Genomic DNA, 22200 nt, shown 5'->3' with positions numbered 1-22200 from the left:
CATTTTAGATAGAGGATAGGAACCACATTATGCTTACACCAAGTGAAGAGAAGTTAAACTAGCAGAAACTTGTATTGGGTTGCAGTTAAAATATAAGTTTTCAATTATCATATTCGGAAGGATTTTAAAACTTCTCAATGATTGCAAGAGCTTTTAAATACCCCTAAGTAAGCTAAGAGAGTCGCTTTCAGAATTTCCCAACCTGCATTCTGTGTTACATAAGACCATAAGATGTAGGAGCAGAGGTGGGACATTTGGCCCATCAAATCTACTTCATTATTAATGAGATCATGACTAATCTGACATGATAATCTTCAACTTCACTTTCCTGCCTTATCCCCATAACCTGTGATTCCCTTACTGATTAAAAATCTGCTTATCTCAACCTTGAACATACTTAATAAGAAATAGGAGCAGGAGTAGGCCATCTAGCCCCTCGAGCCTGCCCCGCCATTCAATAAGGTCATGGCTGATCTGAAGTGGATCAGTTCCACTTATCCGCCTGATCCCCATAACCCCTAATTCCCTTACCGATCAGGAATCCATCTATCCGTGATTTAAACATATTCAATGAGGTAGCCTCCACCACTTCAGTGGGCAGAGAATTCCAGAGATTCACCACCCTCTGAGAGAAGAAGTTCCTCCTCAACTCTGTCCTAAACTGACCCCCCCACCTTTATTTTGAGGCTGTGCCCTCTAGTTCTAGCTTCCTTTCTAAGTGGAAAGAATCTCTCCACCTCTACCTTATCTAGCCCCTTCATTATCTTATAGGTCTCGATAAGATCCCCCCTCAGCCTTCTAAATTCCAACGAGTACAAACCCAATCTGCTCAGTCTCTCCTTATAATCAACACCCCTCATCTCTGGTATCAACCTGGTGAACCTTCTCTGCACTCCCTCCAAGGCCAATATATCCTTCCACAAATAAGGGGACCAATACTGCACACAGTATTCCAGCTGCGGCCTCACCAATGCCCTGTACAGATGCAGCAAGACATCTCTGCTTTTATATTCTATCCCCCTTGCGATATAGGCCAACATCCCATTTGCCTTCTTGATCACCTGTTGCACCTGCAGACTGGGTTTATGCGTCTCATACACAAGGACCCCCAGGTCCCTTTGCACAGTAGCATGTTGTAATTTTTTTCCATTTAGATAATAATCCAATTTGCTATTATTTCCTCCAAAGTGAATAACCTCGCATTTGTCAACGTTATACTCCATCTGCCAGATCCTCGCCCACTCACTCAGCCTGTCCAAATCTCCCTGAAGACCTTCTACGCCCTCCACACGATTCACTTTTCCACTTATCTTTGCGTCGTCTGCAAACTTTGTTACCCTACACTCAGTCCCCTCCTCCAGATCGTCTATACAAATGGTAAATAGTTGAGGCCCCAGTACCGATCCCTGCGGCACGCCACTAGTTACCATCTGCCAGAAAAGCACCCATTTATTCCGACTCTCTGCTTCCTGTCGGATAGCCAATCCCCAATCCACGCTAACACCCTACCCCCAACTCCGTGTGACCCAATCTTCTTCAGCAACTTTTTGTGAGGCACCTCATCAAACGCCTTTTGGAAATCCAAAAACACCACATCTACCGGTTCCCCTCTGTCAACTGCACTAGTCACATCTTCATAAAAATCCAACAAGTTCGTCAAGCACGGCTTTCCCCTCATGAATCCATGCTGCGTCTGCTTAATCGAACCATTCTTATCCAGATGGCCTGTTATTTCTTCTTTAATGATGGATTCCAGCATTTTCCCAACTACAGACATTAAGCTAACCAGCCTGTAGTTACCCACCTTTTGTCTGTTTCCTTTTTTAAACAGCAGCGTAACATTAGCCGTTTTCCAATCCGCCGGCACTACCCCAGAATCCAACGAATTTTGATAAATAACCATTAGCGCATCCGCTATTACCTCTGACATTTCTTTCAGTACCCTGGGATGCATTCCATCTGGGCCCGGGGACTTGTCCACCTTCAGTCCCATTAGTCTACCAAGCACTGCCTCCCTGGTAACATTAATTGTATTGAGTACCTCTCCTCCTACCAACCCTCTATCATTAATATTCGGTAAACTATTTGTGTATTCCACCGTGAAGACCGACACAAAAAACTTATTTAAAGTTTCAGCCATTTCCTCATTTCCCACTATTAAATCCCCTCTCTCGTCCTCCACGTGTCCAACATTCACTCTTGCCACTCTATTCCTTTTTATATATTTGGAAAACTTATACTATCATTTTTTATATTTAGAGCTAGCCTAGCTTCATATCCTATCTTTCCTTTCTTTATCGCTTTCTTAGTCGTTCTTTGCTGTTTCTTAAAGTTTTCCCAATCTTCCGATTCTCCACTATTATTGGCCACTCTGTACGCATCGGTCTTTAATTTAATACTCTTCTTAATTTCCTTCGTTATCCATGGCTGGTTATCCCTTTTCTTACAGTCCTTCTTTATCACTGGAATATATTGTTGCTGAGTACTGAAAAGGATCTCCTTAAAAATCCTCCACTGTTTCTCAGCTGTCCTACCTGCCAGTCTGCTCTCCCAGTCCACCTTAGCCAATTCAGCCTTCATCCTATCGTACTTCCCTCTGTTCAAACAGAGGACACTGGTATGGGACCCTACTTTCTCCTCTTCCATTTGTATCAGAAATTCAACCATATTGTGATCACTTGACCCAAGAGGGTCCTTCACAAGAACATCCTTAATTCTACCTACCTCATTACACATTACCAGATCTAAGATAACTCGTTCCCTCGTCGGTTCTGTAACATACTGTTCAAGGTAACTATCGCGACAGCATTCTAAGAACTCTTCCGCCATCCCACCCCTTCCAACTTGAGTCAGCCAATCAATATGCAGGTTGAAGCCCCCATGATTATTGCCGTTCCGTTTTTGCACGCATCCATTATTTGCTTGTTTATAGCCCTCCCCACCTCAACATCATTATTTGGGGGCCTATAGACCATGCCTACTAGTGTCTTTCTCCCCCTACTATTCCTTATCTCTACCCATAACGATTCCACGTTTTGTTCCTTAGAGCCTATGTCATCCCTCACTACTATCTTGGTATTATTTTTTATTAACAGAGCTACCCCACCATCTTTTCCTTCCTGTCTATTCTTCCTAAATGCCTGATACCCCTGGATATTCATCTCCCAGTCCTGGTCTCCCTGCAGCCACGTTTCTGTAATGGCCTCTAGATCATACCCATTTGTGCTGATTTGCACCATCAACTCATTAACTTTGTTCCGAATGCTTCGTGCATTCAGGCAAAGTGTCTTTATTCCAGCTTTTATCTGGACCCGATTTGATGAAACGCTATCAACCTCTCCCTCGCCCTCTACTCCTTTAACTACTTGAATGCCCTCATTCACTTGCACTCGCTCCCTCTCCTCTACCATTGATTTCGTAATTCCTCTTACCTCTGCACCCTCCCCCCCATAAATTAGTTTAAAGCCCTATCTACAGCCCTAGTGATACGATTCGCTAGGACTCTGGTCCCAGCACGGTTCAAACGGAGACCATCCCATCTATACAGGTCCCATCTGCCCAAATACTGGTGCCAATGCCCCATGAATTCGAACCCATTCCTCCCACACCAATCCTTGAGGCACGCATTCGTCTCCTTAATCCTATTAACCCTGTGCCAATTCGCGCGTGGCTCAGGTAGTAATCCAGAGATTACCACCTTGTTGGTTCTGCTTTTTAATTTGTTCCCTAGCTCTTCGTACTCCCTCTGCAGATCCTTAGTTCCTATTTTGTCTATGTCATTGGCACCTACATGGACCACGACAACTGGATTTTCACCCTCCCACTCCAAATTCCTCTGCAGCCCAGATGATACATCCTGGACCCGAGCACCAGGCAGGCAACACAACCTACGGTATTCCTTATTCAGCCTGTATAGCCATCTGCAGTAAACCCTTACTCTGAAATGATGGTCTTACTGCAATAAAAGTAGATCTGAGTTCAGAGTCCTCTAACAGGTTTTCAGCCTCGTACAATGTTTTGTTTCTCTTTCAAAACATTGTACGAGGCTGCTTGGCTCTTCCTGCTTGCTACATCGAGTGGTTAGTAGACCAGTTAGCTTCCAACAAACAGAAACAACAACAGAAAATGTTGGACAATCTCAGCAAGTCTGACAGCATCTGTGGGGTGAGAATAAAGCCAACGTTTCGAGTCTAGATGACCCTTTGAAGAGATTAGCCAGACTTGCTGAGATTTTCCAGCATTTTCTGTTTGTGTTTCAGATTCCAGCATCTGCAGTATTTTGCTTTTATCCCAACAATGAGAAAATGCTGGTTGTTGGGATAAACCATCACCTGAGTGCAAGATTGTTAGCAGCTGTTACAAGCCATTGTTTACTGAGAAGGAAAAACATCTACAAGTAACTAAAAATAGATTTAAAGATAGGTTTCCATTGAATAAGTAAGAGACTTCATAGTTGTTTCGAACAGGACTATAAAAATGCCTTACCCGGTTACTACATCTGGCAGATTCTCATCAAGGAACTTTTTCATGCACTGATGTTCAGTGGAGCGTTCTATAAAGAGTTCAAATGACTTAAAATACAGACTGCGGTCTAAGGAGAGGGATTTCATAGATGACTCCATCTCTGGCTCCTTGATGTTCAGGAAAGGTAACAGTTCGGTTCACTCTGAATTTCGTTATCAGGATATGGTCATTGCCTTGACTTGATTGGACCTTGATCTCAAAATTTGCGAACATTCCAGTACTGTCTGCTGTTGGCAAGCATTAACTCCTACAGCGTATGTTCAGCTCAGATACCTTCCTCAACTTTAGCCTTCTGTATTTGCCTGCACCCTACCTCGTCATGCACACCAACTGTCCTCTTATCCACCCTTAATCTTTCCCTCTGTGTAAACTCTTCAATCCATATTCACAGCCAACTCCTTGACCTAGTCATCTCACAAGATCTTGCTACTCCCAGCATATCAATCGAAGGTAAAGCCATTTCTGATTTCTTCCTTGTGTCAGTGTTACCACACCCTTTTCCACACCCCAGACCTACCTCCTTCTAGACTGGTCCTAGGTGAAAAAAGAGCTATTCCAATTAATTTACAACGTTGCTTTCAAAATTCTCAACTGTCTAGTCTTTTGCCCTCCTTTTGGCACAACATTTGCTCAACTGCACCTGCATCTTTCATACCATTGTCCCCAATAGAACCATTACTCTCTTTCACCCCTGTCAATCCTACTGGGCAGCACGGTGGCACAGCGGTTAGCACTGCTGCCTTACAGTGCCAAGGACCCAGATTCAATTCCGACCTCAGGTGACTGTCTGTGTGGAGTTTGCACGTTCTCCCTGTGTCTGCATGGGTTTCCTCCGGGTTCTCTTGTTTTCTCTCACAGTCCAAAGATGTGCAGGTTAGGTTGATTGGTCACGCTAAATTGCCCCTTCATGTCAGGGGCAATTGTAGGGTAGATAAGTGGGGTTATGGGGATAGGGCCTTGATGGGATTGTGGTCAGTGCAGACCCAATGGGCCAAATGGCTCCTTCTGCACTGTGGGATTCTATTAAGGCCATGATGAGCCAAATGACCTCCCTCTGTGCTGTAATTTTTATGATTCATCTCCAATTTGCAATGTCCAAGGGATGTAGACTTGAAATGAAATGGTAGACAAGTGATTTAGCCACTTACTCCAATCCTATCTCACTAATCATTGGCAGATGATCACTTGAAATAGCTGCAGAGTCAGTTCTGGTATCCTCCAAGCATCCAACCTTTGATCCCCTCGAGTTTCTTATCTACATGCTGTGTGTGAGAAATAATCATCCAAAAAGAGCACATCACTTTTTTAGCTGCACGTTGACCACAGATCCAGATTAGGCCTGGATTTTATCATAATCCCCGTGGATGACCAATAAGATAAAACTGAACAAAAGCAAAACAATTGCAGAAACAAGGGCTGGAATTCTCCAGCTGTTCACACCCCCAGCGGCATTCTCTGGTCCTGCTGCAGCGAACAGAGATTTATCTGATTGTCAAATTCTCCATCCTCGGGGAAGTTAGGAAGATTGCAAAACAAAATTGCGCCATTGAGATCATGTTTTGGGCATTTTGTGAGATTCAGTGGCCATTACGGGAATTGTGCCTGTGGCTAACGTGGCTGCTAAATCGTGGCCACCATGTCCAAATTGCAAGCACTGGGCTTGGATGGCATGCATCACATTATCTCGCCTCAGCCAGGTTCAGTCTGTCCACAAGTTGTGGTTTCCGAATCTCATGTTCAGTTTTTGTTTCCTTAGAAACTGGGAGGTTCAGTTTACTTTCTACCTTTTATGTTTCCATTTTCCATTTCTTTTTCCAGGTCATGTTTGTTTAAGTTCTTCCACCTGCTGTTTTATAGAATCCCTACAGTGCAGAAGGAGGCTATTCGGTCCATCGAGTCTGTACCGACCACAATTCCACCCAGGCACCACTCCCATAAACCCACACATTTACCCTGTTAATCCCCCCCGACACTAGGGTCAATTTGCATGGCCAATCAACCTAACCTGCACATGTTTGCACTGCGGGAGGAAACCGGAGCACCCATACAGACATAGGGAGAAAGTGCAAACTCCACACAGACAGTCACCCGAGAGGGAACCTGGGTCCTTGGCGCTGTAAGGCAACAGTGCTAACCAGTGCGCTACCAGGTCTATCGCTTGAATTTTGAGCTTTTAAAGTTTATTTATGATGCCTTCACATCAGATATTTACCACTTTCAGGTAACGTTCCCACCCACCCGTCATATTTCTACAGTTCAAGCTTGAATTTCCTAAAACTAACATATATATTCCAAAAGACAGGAACCACAGAAAAGATATTTGCAACACAGCAAACTGAGCAGAGATTAAAGGCTGACCCTAGGATATTCCAACACTGTACAGCTTAGTAACATGCTGTTGCAACATTTACCAACTGATTATGAAGCTTAAATAATTTCAAGCATTTTTCCAAGGTGCATAATTATTTCATAAAACATTCATAGTTTCCAGATCATAAATATAAATTTGAAATACGTCCAGCATTCATTCTATCTTTCTGACTCGGTGTTGGGAAAACTGCACCATGGCAACCACAACAGCATTTATCAGAAATTAAAATTGGGCCAAAATTGTGTTCTGAAAGGGTTATAGAGGAAAATGCTACATTAGATATGATTTCATGCTGCTTCCAACTGCTTCAATGCAAAGTCTATTTTTTTTTACTTTTTTACAGATTCTGAAATTCTCCGACCTCGCCCGCGGCTGGGATTCTGCGGTCCTGCTGCTGTGAATGGAGATCTGGCTGAATGCCAAGTTCTCCGCACTCGCTGGCAGCTGGGATGGGGCGTACGACATCGGAGAATTCCGACCAGGATGTGGACGTCGCTGGCTCGGCCAGCATTTTTATTGCCCATCCCTAATTGCCCTTGAGAAGGTGTGCTGTTAAACCACTGTAGGTATCAAGTGTCAGACACGAAAAATGAACTTGAATGAATACAATCCTTGATATAAATTGTTCTATTTAGGAACAAAATCAGGACATGTTTCCATATATGAATATATAACACTCATTTTAATAGGTTTCTTACAATGATCTTATTGCTGTATCATATAGCACTACCAACTGCCATCATAATAACTGATACATATAGCAAAACAAAGAAAATAGAAGCAAGAGTAGGCCATTCGGCCCTTCAAGCCAGCTCCGCATTCCTTATGATCATGGCTGACCATCAAATTCAATACCCTGATCCTACCTACCCCCCATATTCCTTGATCCCTTTAGCCCCAAGAGCTATATTTAATTCCTTCGTGAAATTACAATAGAGAGAAAACAGGGAACTATAGACCAGTGAGCCTAATGACAGTAGTAGGGAAGCTGCCAGAGTCCATTATCAATAATACAAATAAATTCCATTCAGTGTATCAGCAGTATAACAGCGCAATGCGATTAAAAAGAGAAACATCAATTTATATTCCATCTCTATGTCCATGAAACTTTGCTTAGTTTTTAAATCATTGGCCTTAAAAACAAAGTGGAGATTATCAGTGGAATTTCTCATCGTAATGGTGATATATGATATTTAACAAATATACAGTTTATCTTTCAGTAAATCATAATTATGAATTTACTGCACCATTTAAATTTCCATTATGTGTCATTCAAAAAGGTGTAACTTTTGTAATGCTAAAAGCTCATGAGTGGAAGTTTCCATAGTTCAATGATTTCTAATTAATTGCACTATGGAGGGGCCTCAACAGCATATCCTCTGGAGAAGCATAGAGTCACTGACAACAACTTCACATTTAACTCTGTAGCTGTGGAATCCGGAAGTTGCTATGAGTTTTAGAGGCATTACAGCAGTCAACACTCACCTTTTGGGGGCGGCAAGGTGGTTAGCACTGCTGCCTCACAGCGCCAGGGACCCAGGTTCAATTCCGGCCTCATGTCACTGTCTGTGTAGAGCACATTCTCCCCGCGTCTGCATGGGTTTCCTCCGGCTGTTCCAGTTGCCTCCCACAGTCTGAAAGACGTGCTGGTTAGGTGCATTGACCATGCTAAATTGTCCCTCAGTGTACCCGAACAGGTGCCGGAGTGTGACAACTAGGGGATTTTCACAGTAACTTCATTGAGTGTTAATGTAAGCCTGCTTGTGACACTATTAAATAAACTTTAAAACTTATTACTGCCGCAAAATACTCCCTTCATTATTAATTTAAAATAGTTCAAATGATTTAATGACATTTGGTTTGCAAGATGTACCAATTAACTGCTAGGCTTTTACATGTTAACATTAAGAGTTACACAGCAGTGGATTAGTGAAGCCAATTGTTACAAATATCATTTTAGGTTCATTCACACCCATTCAAAATAAAGCATTTCTTACTTTGCAATATTGGGGAAAATAGGTTTCCAATCTTAATATCCTAGGCGGTAGCAGTACCCATCGTTCTTTATCTTTTGATCCACTATTGTATTCATAATATATGTATTTCATTATCAGTTGGCTGGCCTCAAAGTAGAGGGCAGCCTTTGGTCATTTGGGACTATGGTGACTTTACCTTACCTGTTATTTCACTATCCTACACGGAATATTTTAATGAATACATTTTTATTGCGCACTAAGTAAAGGGATTAAGTATTGGATATTGATGGATCCCCTATGGTTTATCCTGCAGCCAATACAAGGATTTTCATTGCAGAAAGCTACATATGGAACATAGGATAAATAGAAAAAACTCGCACTGGCTGACCATTGACTTCATATTCATAACTAATTTTTGGCTTCTAATTAAAGAAATGCATTTAATTTGATAAAGTGTCCTGCAAGTAAAGCCAAGAATTGATATAAAATGTGAAAACTTACTCATTCGTTTAGAAAGCCCTTCATAAATTTTACAAATTCATGGCAAGAAGAACTTTGTGTTCTCAGCAGAAACTGCTGAAAATGCACAGCATATGAACTGTTCCTATTAACATTTTAATTTTGCTCTTTTGAAAAGTTTCACTCAATGTATTGTGGCACCAAAAAATTTTAAGAGAAAGGGTGTGCTCCTGCATGTGTGTGTGAGGGTTGGTGGTGAGATTGCTGGGAGGTATCTCTGTCTGCTTCATTAATGGGCTTTGCTGTGGGTCTTTAACTCAACTGCAGCATTCAGCTTGAGATTTTCCAACAATTGACAGAGTGTGTCCATGATGATGGCAGGCATTCTGTCAAACGTATGGTCTCTATTTAAAGGGACCCTGGCAGGGGTCAGAATAATTTCAATAAACCTTGGTGCTGAAGGCTGAAAGAAGAAGGATAGTAGGAACATATGGGAACATTGCTGCCCTGGTTCTGTAGCTCTTACCACATGGTTAGGCATGCGTTACATAATGGCAGGTGCAGGTACTGAAGAGTGGGACAGCAGTATAGAGTCCCTGTCAGAAGGTTCAGGACACTCCAAGCTGTGTCGTTGGACACGGATGCAAAACCTCAGGGGTTATGCCATGAAAATGGAGTAGAACAGAAAACATGTTTGCTTCTGTCAGAATTTCCAGAGGCGCAACACATTCTTGGAAAGAGTTGGAAGGGGCAATCTCCAGCATAATTTTCACGGTGTGTGAGGCATTTGTGATGATCTCCATCCCCAATAAAGGAATGGCCATCTGAATGGAGAATTAGGCATGATAAGTGACTAATTGTCTGCTGTGCCAGGTCTGCGCACTCTACCACATTACACAGGAATCACCTTTTGGTTTGACGTTTTAAGTTTCCTTTCGACTTTGTTTTTGGTTCGGGCTGTTCCCCCCTTCCTTTTGGGGAGCCGCCCCTTTTACTTTGTCCCTAAGTTAATTTGAGTTCGTTTACTTGATTGGTGCCGAAAGAGCTACCACATTACACAGGAATCACCTTTTGGTTTGACGTTTTAAGTTTCCTTTCGACTTTGTTTTTGGTTCGGGCTGTTCCCCCCTTCCTTTTGGGGAGCCGCCCCTTTTACTTTGTCCCTAAGTTAATTTGAGTTCATTTACTTGATTGGTATCGAAAGAGCTACCACATTACACAGGAATCACCTTTTGGTTTGACGTTTTAAGTTTCCTTTCGACTTTGTTTTTGGTTCGGGCTGTTCCCCCCTTCCTTTTGGGGAGCCGCCCCTTTTACTTTGTCCCTAAGTTAATTTGAGTTCATTTACTTGATTGGTATCGAAAGAAATACCACATTACACAGGATGAATCCAGAATAAGAGGTCGGTGAGGTGTTTCATCAAGGCCAGGCTGACAGGCTCCAGCTAAGAGGGTGTGGCACTGGGTTTGAAGGATACATGCTGAGGGAAGGGGGGCAACATGCTGAAGGGACTGAATACCAGAGGGGGTCGGGGGTGGGATGTGATACCTCTGTAGTCACAAGTTGCTGAAACTGGAGGCACAACACGGAGGCAGAAATCTCCCTGACTCCTGTTTTGACACCAAGCTCACCTTGATTACAGGTGATGGTCTCACTACCTCAATTAGTTTGCATAGTGCTTAGCACTCTGATTGTTTGTAATTATCTCTCTGCCTTGAATTATTGGTTCTTAAGTCCCTTCACTTGTCATACAGCTGTCAACACTTTACACATACTGATTATATTTAACTACTTGCATTTGTCTATCAGCACTCGCAATTACTTATAAAGATTTGTTATTCAGCCGGCCTACACTGCACTATACTGTCTGTATTCATCCTTAGCCATTCTTGATTACCTGTTAATGTCGGACTCTGCCTATATATTCTGTGCCTATGCACCTTGCTCCACCACCTGATGAAGGAGCAATGCTCCAAAAGCTTGTGATTTCAAATAAACCTGTTGGGCTATATCCTGGTGTTGTGTGATCTCTCATCTTACTTTGAGTGTAGTTTCCTTCCTTGGGTTGCAGTATTATAAACTCGCTTGAACAGAAAGTCAACTGTTTAATGAGTAGGATGCCACAGAATTGGTGTATCTTTTTTGAGAAGATCACAGAACAATGATATCATTGCTGAACTATTTGAGATATATGGGGTTAAGGAGTTAAAGGGCTCAAACATCTATTTATGGAATACAATGAGGACTAGGCATTGGTTGACTTTACTAGGGTGTAATTGTCTTTCAGTGTCAGACTAGACTGAACCTAGGAAGTTAATATGACTGACTTTGATTGTACTTTTTTTGCTATTTTGCTTCCTTTCAGGCTCTCTGTTAGTCAGTAACACTTGCAAGTTCACATGGACCGCATTACATGCATCTTTATCTGAGATGATATAGCGGATGTGAGAAGAACAAAGCAAGAACGTAACCATAATCTGAATTTATTGATGAAGAAGGAGTGACACTCTGAAAGCTTGTGCTACCAAACAAACCTATTGGACTTTAACCTGGTGTTGTGAGACTTCTTACTTTATTGATGCAAGCAGAACGTAATAAAGGATTGGTGTTTAACAGTCTGAAATGCGATACTAACATGAAGCAGATCAATTTCTTTGGTTTTATTTATTCCAGTGTTTGCATATGTCCTGATCCAATTAAAAGAGAGGATATTACAATTATGCCAACTTTTCAAGATAAGAAGGATCTTCAAAGATGTCTAGGTCCCTTTAATTTCTTGTCTCCATACATTCTCAATTTTGCTCAAAAATCTTCATTGCTAAGGGAATTGTTGAGAAAGGTTCAATTCCCGACTTGGATCATTGTCTGTGCGGAGTCTGCATGTTCTCCCTGTGTCTGCGTGGGTTTCCTCCCACACTCCAAAGATATGCGGATTAGGTGGCTTGGCCATGCTCAATTGACCCTAGTATCAGGTGGTTAGTAGGGTAAATAAGTAGGGTTACGGGAATTGTGGTCCGTGCAGACTTGATGGGCCAAATGGCCTCCTTCTGCACTGTTAGTATCTGTTAGTATCACAGAGCACCATTGATTCCACATGAAGTTCTTACCCATCCTTGTTCGAAAATTGCACAATACATCAAGCACAACTGTTCCACACTCTCTCAGTACTATTTTCAGTATTTAGTGTGAGAGATCTTTATGGACAACAGTCCGCTATTTATTAGTAAGCTATTTCAAGATATATGAGAAGTGGAATGTTGATCACACTACTTCTTCTCTGTATTAACATAGATTTAATGGTCTTGATGAATGGATGATTTGCATGGTGAAATCTCTAATTCTCAAATATTGACAGCAGGGTCTAAACATCGCAATGTTACATCTGAGAGTGACACCTTTAAGCACAACCATTCCATCACTAGCAGAGCTCATATTTGGCAGACCAGTCCGTGCCAATTTATCTACTCTTCCTCATCCTACTCTCTTGAAACTAAAGATAAACCTTTAAAACAGCAAGGGATCACCAACTTGGAACACCAAGTTCACATCCAGGACCTTGGAAAAGCAGCCAAAGTAATCAAGGAGCCCATGCATGCCGACAAACTCTCTTCCACCTCCTTCCATCAAGAAAAAGATCCAAAAGTCTGAGGACACATATCAACCGACTCAAGCACAGCTTCTTCCCTGCTGCCATCAGACTTTTGAATGGACCTACCTCATATTAAGTTGATCTTTCTTTACATCTTGGCTATGACTGTAACACTACATTCTGCACCCTCTCCTTTTTTTCTCTATGAACAGTTTGATCTGTCTAGTTAGCACGCAAGAAAGAATACTTTTCACTTTGTAACAATACATACAGTCACGGAGTCATAGAGGTTTACAGCATGGAAACAGGCCGTCTGGCCCAACTCATCCATTCCATCCAATGTAACAATAATAAATCAAATGAAAAGTCAAATCAGAAAAGGTCGAGGTGGCAAGGATTTATTCAGAATCTAGGTCCTATGAAGTTATTGTACCCAAAGATTCAAGGGTGAGGTATAACTAAGGACAAATCAAATCCATTCCAACTCCTCAAAAACTGTACAGTCCAATTACATCTAGTACGAGATCCCAAATGCAACTAGATAAAAGATCCAAGGATGTCCAGTAAGAATAAGATGAATTCCCCTCAGAAGAAATGCAGAAATTAAAGACTTCAAAAGAAATTAGGAACTATTGAACACAAAGAGGAACTGGCAAAAAGAATTAAAGCTCTCGAGAAGACATTAAAACAAGATGAAATGAATGATAGCAAACTTGAAAAGAGTTGCAAAAAATTACAAAATTAAATTAAGAAGAAGGAGAAATTAATGAGACAGTGGGTGGGCTGGTTTAGCTCAGTTGGCTGGACAGTGATCAGAGTGACTCAACTGCATGGGTTCAATTCCCGTGGGGTGGCACGGTGGCACAATGGTGAACATTGCTGCCTCACAGTGCCAGGTTTCCGGCTCGGGTCACTATCTGTGCGGAGTCTGCACTTTATCCCCTTGTCTGCGTGTGTTTCCTCTGGGTGCTCTGGTTTCCTCCCACACTCCAAAAGATGTGTAGGTTAGGTTGATTGGCCATGCTGAATTGCCCCTTACTGTCAGGGGGAATTAGCAGGGAAATATATGGAGTTAAGGGGATAAGGCCTGGGTGGGATTGTTGTCACTGCGGGGTCGATGGGCTGAATGGCCTCCTTCCTCACTGTAGGGATTCTATGAATGTAGAATAAGCTGAACTCCATGAAGGAGCAACTGGAAAATAAGAACAAGTCCAGTGAAAAATTGAATCAGGAGAATAAGAACTTGGAGAAGGGAAACTTGGCAATGAGAAATTAACTGAAGAGGTAAAAACAATGAAATTGGCAGCAGAATCAGCAATTCAGATAGAGAGAGAAAAACTAAGAATACGTGCCAGAAGAAGATTGCTGAAATGTTCACATTCTTATTAATAAATATCTTCTGTGTTTCGAATGAAGTGAGTGAAAGTGCATCATTACAGAGTCGGAGGTGCCATATTTAATGCCATCCAAACACACACCTTTCACTCTCTGCAGCCCAGCTGTCTGCAGGAGACATATTGGGATGGAATACAGAAACATAGGGCTACACACAAGAAGAAAATGGCTGCACCCAGGTTTAGCCATGACTCCCTCAATGCTTGAATCAGAGGGGTGCACCAATTTCTGGTGTTAAGTAATAAAAATATCTCCTTTTTTAAAACATATAAGAAAACCTGTCACTTGTTTGTTTTTGAGAGTTACCGCACTCAGTTCAAATACCATTCTTTTAAAGATCATCTATCTTCAGTCATTCAAGAGATGGAAAAAGAGGGAACCATCCCTTCACTGCCTGTAACATAAGCAAGTAACTCACCTCCTGATTCCCCAAAGCCAATAGACTAGGATGAGAACATGGAGGAATTTTAAATTTAGGATCCAAATTTAAAAATTGTGCTGTCGAGTTTTTTAAGTTGTTTTATTACTGTGACAAGTAGGCTTACATTAGTGAAGTTACTGTGAAAATCCCCTCGTCACCACACTCCAGCGCCTGTTCGGGAGGGAGAATTTAGCAAGGCTAATGCACCTAGCCAGCACATCTTTCGGACTGTGGGAGGAAACCCGAGCACCCGGAGGAAACTCACGCAGTCACGGGGAGATCATGCAGACTTCACACAGACAGTGCCCCAAGCCAGGGATCGAACCAGGGTCCCTGGCGCTGTGAGGCAGCAGTGCTAACCACTGATCAGGAGTCAACGTTGGTCAGTGAGCACAAGGGTGATCGTTGAGCAGGACTTGCTTTGAGTAAAGATACAGATATCAGAGTTTCGAGTGATCTCAAATTTATAGAGGGTAAAATATGAGTTGCTAGTCAGGAATTGTCAAGTCAAACGCATAGTTGAGGGTTTCCACAATAGATGGGCAGAGACAGAGGTGGACTCGGGCAATGTTACAAAGGTGAAAATAAGCAGCCTTATTGATGGAGTGGGTGTTTGATTAGTAGCTCATACCTGGGTCAAATTTGAAAATAATTTTGCAAACGGTCTGGTTCAACTTCAAACAGTTCAAATTGTCGGGTAGAGGAAAAGACTTGAATTTATATTGTGCTTTTCATGACCACCATATGCCTCAAAGTGCTTTAAAGCAATTGAAGTACTTCTGAAGCGTAATGACAGCTGTAATGTAGGAAACAGAGTTGCCAATTTGCACATAACCCCCACAAATAACAATGTGATAATGAGCAGATAATCGAACTGCCCACTGAAATGGCTTACCAAGCCACTCAGTTCAAGGGCAACTAGGGATTGGCAATAAATGCTGCCCTTGCCAGCAATGCTCATAACCCAGGAGAGAATATGTTTTTAAAAACATTCTGATGAGGTGATTTTGACTTTCTTTTGCAGCTGCAGAGTTGTGGAAGTGCTGTGTGCTATAATGTGGCAGGAGTTTTCACAAATGCTCTGAGTCTGAAGAAAGTGGTCCTGGATCTTTGCTAGAAGTTGGTCAGATTTTGAAGGCCTTTGAGCAGAAAGCTTTCTCTCACTTGCGGGGATCCACCTTGAGTTCCAGCAAGACAGGGAGATGGATGGAGCACAGAGAGCAGGGAGGCGAAGCTGTGTGCAGAGAAAGGGGAAGGAGGACGATTAACATAATTCCATGTACATCTAGGTTCTTCAGAAGACGCTGGCTTTGGACAGGGGTGGGCACAGTAAGAAGTTTCACAACACCGGGCTAAAGTCCAACAGGTTTATTTGGTAGCACGAGCTTTCGGAACGCTGCTCCTTCGCCTGATGTAGGAACAACACTCCGAAAGCTCGTGATTCCAAATAAACCTGCTTGAATTTAACCTGGTGTTGTGAGATGTCTTACTAGATGTTTCAGGGAATGCTATTGCTACCTCCACCTCAGCCAGAAGCAGCATTTCACCAAGGATATTATTACTGAACTGTACTAGCAGCGGGCTTGAAGCCACAGAGCAGGGTGAGGGTGGTGCTGGAGGCGGAGAGATATCAGGAAGTTATCACTATCCCCAGTTTCTACACCTTAAGATTCTTTCTGGCTGGAGCCAGCGACATCACCAACATCTTTCAGTCTGTCATATGTTACCACGATGTGGAGATGCCGGCGTTGGACTGGGCTGGGCACAGTAAGAAATCTCACAACACCAAGTTAAAGTCCAACAGGTTTATTTGGTATCACGAGTTTTCGGAGCACTGCTCCTTCCTCAGGATCATTCACCACTGACCACTCACCTGATGAAGGAGCAGCACCCTGAAAGCTCATGGTACCAAATAAACCTGTTGGACTTTAACCTGGTGTTGTGAGACTTCTTAATATGTTACCACATCAGGGAGTTCATCAAAGCTCTGAACACTGGGAGAAAGGAGTTCATGGATTTTTTTTCCCAGGCAGAAAGAAGAAGGAGGAATGGGTTCATGGCTTTGACAAATGGTGCAGAGAACAGGTGGCTCATATCAATCATTAGGTGGTAGCCAATGCCCCTTGTCTTTACTGAGCACCTCAGGTGGAATTAGAGGAGGAGAAGGAGGAGGATGGCGGCATTCAGGAATCCATAGCTCCAGACAATCTGTCCTTCAGTGGCTCATCACCCTGTATGTACCACTTCATCCCCACATCATCATTTCTGGACAGTTTCTATCCTTCCATCCCTCTCTTACGCATCATTCCGGGGGGTGGGATTTTCCAGCCGCGTTTTCCCCCAAACCGGAAAATCCTGCCCGTGGTCAATGGACTTTTGCATGCCCCCACCCCCGCCACCCCGCCGGCTATGATTCCAGTGGCGAGCAGGATGGGAAAATTCCCCCCGCCGTATGTTCTTTGCCAAAAATCTGAAATAAATGACAGCAGAACAAAAAAAAGCAACATGGGCGGCACAGTGGCACTGTGATTAGCACTGTTGTCTCACAGCACCAGGGACCTGGGTTCGATTCCCAGCTTGGGTCATTGTCTGTGCAGAGTCTGCATGTTTATCCCTGTGTCTGCGTGGGTTTCCTCTGGGTGCTCCGGTTTCCTCCCGCAGTCTGAAAGATGTGCTGGTTAGGTGCATTGGCCATGTTAAAGTCTTCCTCAGTGTACCTGAACAGGTTCCAGTGTGTGGCGACTAGGGGATTTTCACAGTAACTTCATTGTAGTAAACCTACTTGTGACTCTAATAAATAAACTTAAATGAACTTAAACAACAGACATCCTGGAATTCCTCCCCTAACAGCACTGTGGGTATATCTATACCTCAGGAACTGCAGCAGTTCAAGAAGACAGCTTACGACCATCTTCTGACTAATAAATAAACTTTAAACTTTATAAAATAAATAAAACTTTTGCTAGACATGGGCAATAAATGCTGGCCCAGCCAATGATGCCCACATCCCATAAAATAATTTTTTAAAATGTATCTCATGAGTTCAGACAGAGCTTTGTCTACAGTTTGATTTGATTTGATTTGATTTATTATTGTCACATGTATTAACATACAGTGAAAAGTATTGTTTCCTGCACGCTATACAGACAAAGCATACCATTCATAGAGAAGGAAATGAGAGAATATAGTGTTACAGTCATAGCTAGGGTGTAGAGAAAGATCAACTTAATGCAAGGTAAGTCCATTCAGAAGTCTGCCAGCAGCAGGGAAGAAGCTGTTCTTGAGTCGGTTGGTACGTGTATCTTTTTCCCAATGGAAGGAGATGGAAGAGAGAATGTTCGGGGTGGGTGGGGTCCTTAATTAAGCTGGCTGCTTTGCCGAGGGAAGTGTAGACAGAGTCAATGGATGGGAGGCTGGTTTGCACGATGGATTGGGCTACATTCACAACCTTTTGTAGTTCCTTGCTCTTGGGCAGAGCAGGAGCCATACCAAGCTGTGGTACAACCAGAAAGAATGCTTTCTATGGTGCATCTGTAAAAGGTGGTGAGAGTCGTAGTTGACATGCCAAATTTCCTTAGTCTTCTGAGAAAGTAGAGGTGTTGGTGAGCTTTCTTAACTATAGTGTCAGCATGGGGGGACCAGGACAGGTTGTTTGTGATCTGGACATCTAAAAACCTGAAGCTCTCGACCCTTTCTGCTTCAACCCCATTGATGTAGACAGGGGCATGTTCTCCTTTCCGTTTCCTGAAGTCGATGATAATCTCCTTCGTTTTGTTGGCATTGAGGGAGAGATTATTACTGCCGCACCAGTTCACCAGATTCTCTATCTCATTCCTGTACTCTGTCCCGTCATTGTTTCAAATGTTTCAAATGTTTTTGAATGTACTGTAATAGAAGCTGAGTCTGCCAGCACTGTTACCCAGTTGGTCAACACGTCTGTGATAAATTGGAGTGGGACTCCTCCATAATACTTGACAAGGACAAACAGGCTCTCTGACAGGCCTGTCAATGCATAAAGCATCTCTGTGTGCATGCCCCATTATCCTTTTCCTATACCTGATCTGCTGATTTCTTCTTAATTTTGTACTCCCCACACTCTCTGTGCATTTCTGTCTCGGCCTGCATATTATATCCCAGTTTAACAGTAATCTCTACACGCTGATTCACCACAACTTCCAGAATTTGTCAGCTCTGACGAAGGGTCATCCAGACTCGAAATTTTGGCTCTATTTGCTCTCCACAGATGTTGTCAGACCTGCTGAGATTTTCCATCATTTTCTGTTTTTGTTCCAGAATTTGATTCGTTTTCCCGCTATTTAGTTTAAAACCTTCTTTAATTCCCTAGTTATGTGGCTCGCTAGAACACTGGTCCCAGCATCATTCAGGCATAGACCATCCCAGTGATAAAGTCCCCACTTTCCCCAGTATTGGTGCCAGTCCTCGATGAACCAGAACCCACTTCTCCCACACCAGTCTTTGCCTTATGTATTCATCTCTCTAATTTTATGTACCACTTGGCGAATGGTTCAGGTAAGAATCCAAAGATTGAGGTTGAACCTATTGATTGAACCAAAGATTGAACCTTTGAGTTTCTGTGTTTTAATTTAGTGTCTAGCTCCGCATACTGTCTATGCAGAACCTCCTTCCTAGTTCTACCTATGTAGTCAATATCTACATAGACCACGAAAGGTATATCCTTCCCCTCCCACTGCAAGGTCCACTTCAGCCCTGGTCCTGAACTCAGGCATCTGGCAGGCTGTATGTGGTAGTGTGGCCCCTTTAAGAGAATGATCCCCGAGGGTGATTGGGTCAGACCCTATGGCAAGGCAGCATGGGAAGCTGAGCCAATCAGGTGCAAGGGCACACGTCCTGGGTCAAGGAGGAACCTCAGTTGGAAACAGGTTGGAGAAGAGAGTTAACATGTATTGCAGTTCTGTTAGACCTTTAATTGTGCATATACAAATATTGTTGGTACTAAACACTTTATAACTTGAGGCCATTACAAGACACCTTCAAAATGATTACACTGGCAATGAGGAAAATCTTTCATTAGTCATGTGTAACTCGAGGGGAAGGAGAGTACATGTGGAAACTATGAAGAAGCAAGGTACAGATTTTAAAATGTCTTTAATTGGAAAGATTGAGCCGTTTGACCCAGAAGTGGAACTAATGAGATCACAGCAGAGGAAAATCAAAAGGTGATACTACTCACAGTCTGTGACCCAGGAACTTACAGCCTCGTGAGAAGTTTAACATCATCTGATGTTCCAAGCACAAATTCTTTTGATCAGATAGTCAAAAATCATTTTGACCCCTGACCATCACTCATTATGTTAAATTTCATTCTGCAGTCTGAGGAGAGTATCTTCAGTTTCATGGCCTGATTGAGAGGGTTACCAGAGAGCAAAAAGTTTGGCCCAGCTTTGGGGGAGATGTTAAGAGACCCTCTGGTCTGTGGAATGAACAGCTTCATAATGGTAAAGAAGTTACTGACCAAGACCAAAATCTCTTTAGCTAAAGCTGTGGAGATGTCCCAGGGGACTGAATGTGTTGAGTGGGAAGGACATATGTAAATTACAAAGCGTGCCCAACGAGGTGAAACACTTGTGGCAAGAAACGGCCTCTGCGAAGAACAGCCCAAGTGAGGGTGTAGCAGAGCCCAAGAAGGGGAGTACAGTACAGGGGGTGGAAGCTTGTTTTCAATTGGGGGGAGAGCACTCCCAAGAAACTTGCCGTGCAGAAATTATGAATGTTACCAATGCAAAAGGAAGGGTCATTTGCATGCACGATGCAAAGTGAATCAGGCAGAACAGAACATGCAAAACAAAGATTAGTTTAACTCCATTAAAAAAACTAGTTGAGGAGCCCAACAAGGGACCTGAGGTGTATACATTAAACCAGGTCCAACTAAATAAGATATCCCCTGTAAAGATAGCAGCCCTCTTAAGATGGAAGTTGGTACAGGAGCCGTGACAACAGTCAAAGGGGAGCAGGCATTCTGATACCTTCAAAAAGATCTTCAACCATCGAGATTGGGTGAGTCAGGAGCCATGTTGTCTACTTATACAGGAGAGACATTGAAGGCAGTAGAGTTAGCCATAGTTACTGTATCCTCCAGAAAATAAACAGCTCGATTACCTGATCTAGTACTTGAAGGTCACAGGCCTTGCCTAATGGGTTGAGACTAATTGAAGCAGATAAAATTAGATCATTTGGAAATATTAAACCAATGGGATGGAGGTTTTCAGGAGCTACTGTGCAAATACTCTGAGGTTTTCCAGAAGGAACTGGGATGAATAAATGGGGCTATATCTTTTCAGGCCAGTCCAGTGCCTTATGAACTTCACCAACAGATTGAAGTGGATCTTGGGAGATTGGAAGATTTAGGTATCATAAAACCTGTACAGTTTTCTGAATGGGCTGCACCCATTGCTCCTATTCTCAAACCGGGTGGTACTTTAACAAATCACAGGCTATTGTTGGGTTTATTCCGAGGTGATAAACCAATGCCACCAATTGCCTCTGCGAAGGTACAGAGATGGGCTTTATTACTAGCTGCGTACAGCTACTCATTTCAGCTTCAATCAGGGACACAAGTATCAAAAGCGAACGCACTGAGCCGCTTACCTCTGCCACACTCAATATCTTCACTACCGGTGCCACAAGAAATCATGTTGATGCTACAACTTGATCGAGAATTTGCCGCTGTCAGCAAATCACATAAAAACTTGAACCGAAAAGAACCCAGTGTTTTCAAATGTGAAGAGAATGGTGAAGCAACGATGTCAATATGATAAATCAGAGCAACTTAAACCTTACCAGCAGTGAAAGACAAAGGTAACATGTGAGGACAGTGTGTTATAGTGGGGAGTTTGTGTTATAGTACCATCCCAGGGGCGATGGCTTTCATTACAGGAATTGCACGATGCACACCCCGGACAAAGCAGGGTGAAAGTACTTGTCCAAAATTATGTCCAGTGGCCAGAAATCGATAAAGAAATTAAAACAATGACTAGCCAGTGCCTGGGTTGTGAAGCCCAGTAGGCATTGCCGCCACAGGCAAATATACATCCATGGGAGTAGCCATGGTCAAGACCGCATGTAGATTTTGCAGGGCCGGTCATGGGACACGTGTTGCTCATCTTGGGGCGGCACTGTGGCACAGTGGTTAGCACTGCTGCCTCACAGCGCCAGGGACCTGGGTTCAATTCCAGCCTCAGGTGACTGTCTGTCTGGAGTTTGCACATTCTCCCCGTGTCTGCGTGGGTTTCCTCCGGGTGCGCCGGTTTCCTCCCACATCCAAACATGTGCGGGTTAGGTTGATTGGCCATGATAAATTGACCCTTAATGTCAGGGAGATGCAGAGGGTAAATATGTGGGGTTACGTGGATAGGACAGGACCTGGGTGGGATTGTTGTTGGTGCAGGCTCGATGGGCCAAATGGCCTCATTCTGCACTGTAGATT

The 22200-nt window shown here is 43.1% G+C and overlaps 1 protein-coding gene across 1 annotated transcript in view; it reads right to left on the bottom strand.

Annotated features, from left to right (window-relative positions):
* Positions 1-4772, bottom strand: part of LOC144503555 (histamine N-methyltransferase-like) — a 30688-nt gene extending 25916 nt beyond the window's left edge. Inside the window, exon 1 of the mRNA XM_078228036.1 lies at positions 4486-4772. Within this exon, the coding sequence (XP_078084162.1) occupies positions 4486-4622 (137 nt within the window). The 5' untranslated portion in view covers positions 4623-4772. The remainder of the gene's footprint in view (positions 1-4485) is intronic.
* Between the last annotated feature and the right edge of the window lie 17428 nt (positions 4773-22200).

Source organism: Mustelus asterias, chromosome 14 (genome assembly GCF_964213995.1).
Source record: "Mustelus asterias chromosome 14, sMusAst1.hap1.1, whole genome shotgun sequence".
In the NCBI taxonomy this organism is placed as follows: domain Eukaryota; kingdom Metazoa; phylum Chordata; class Chondrichthyes; order Carcharhiniformes; family Triakidae; genus Mustelus; species Mustelus asterias.
The sequence above is the reverse complement of the archived record's forward strand: the minus strand, read 5'-3'. Positions and strand labels throughout refer to the sequence as shown.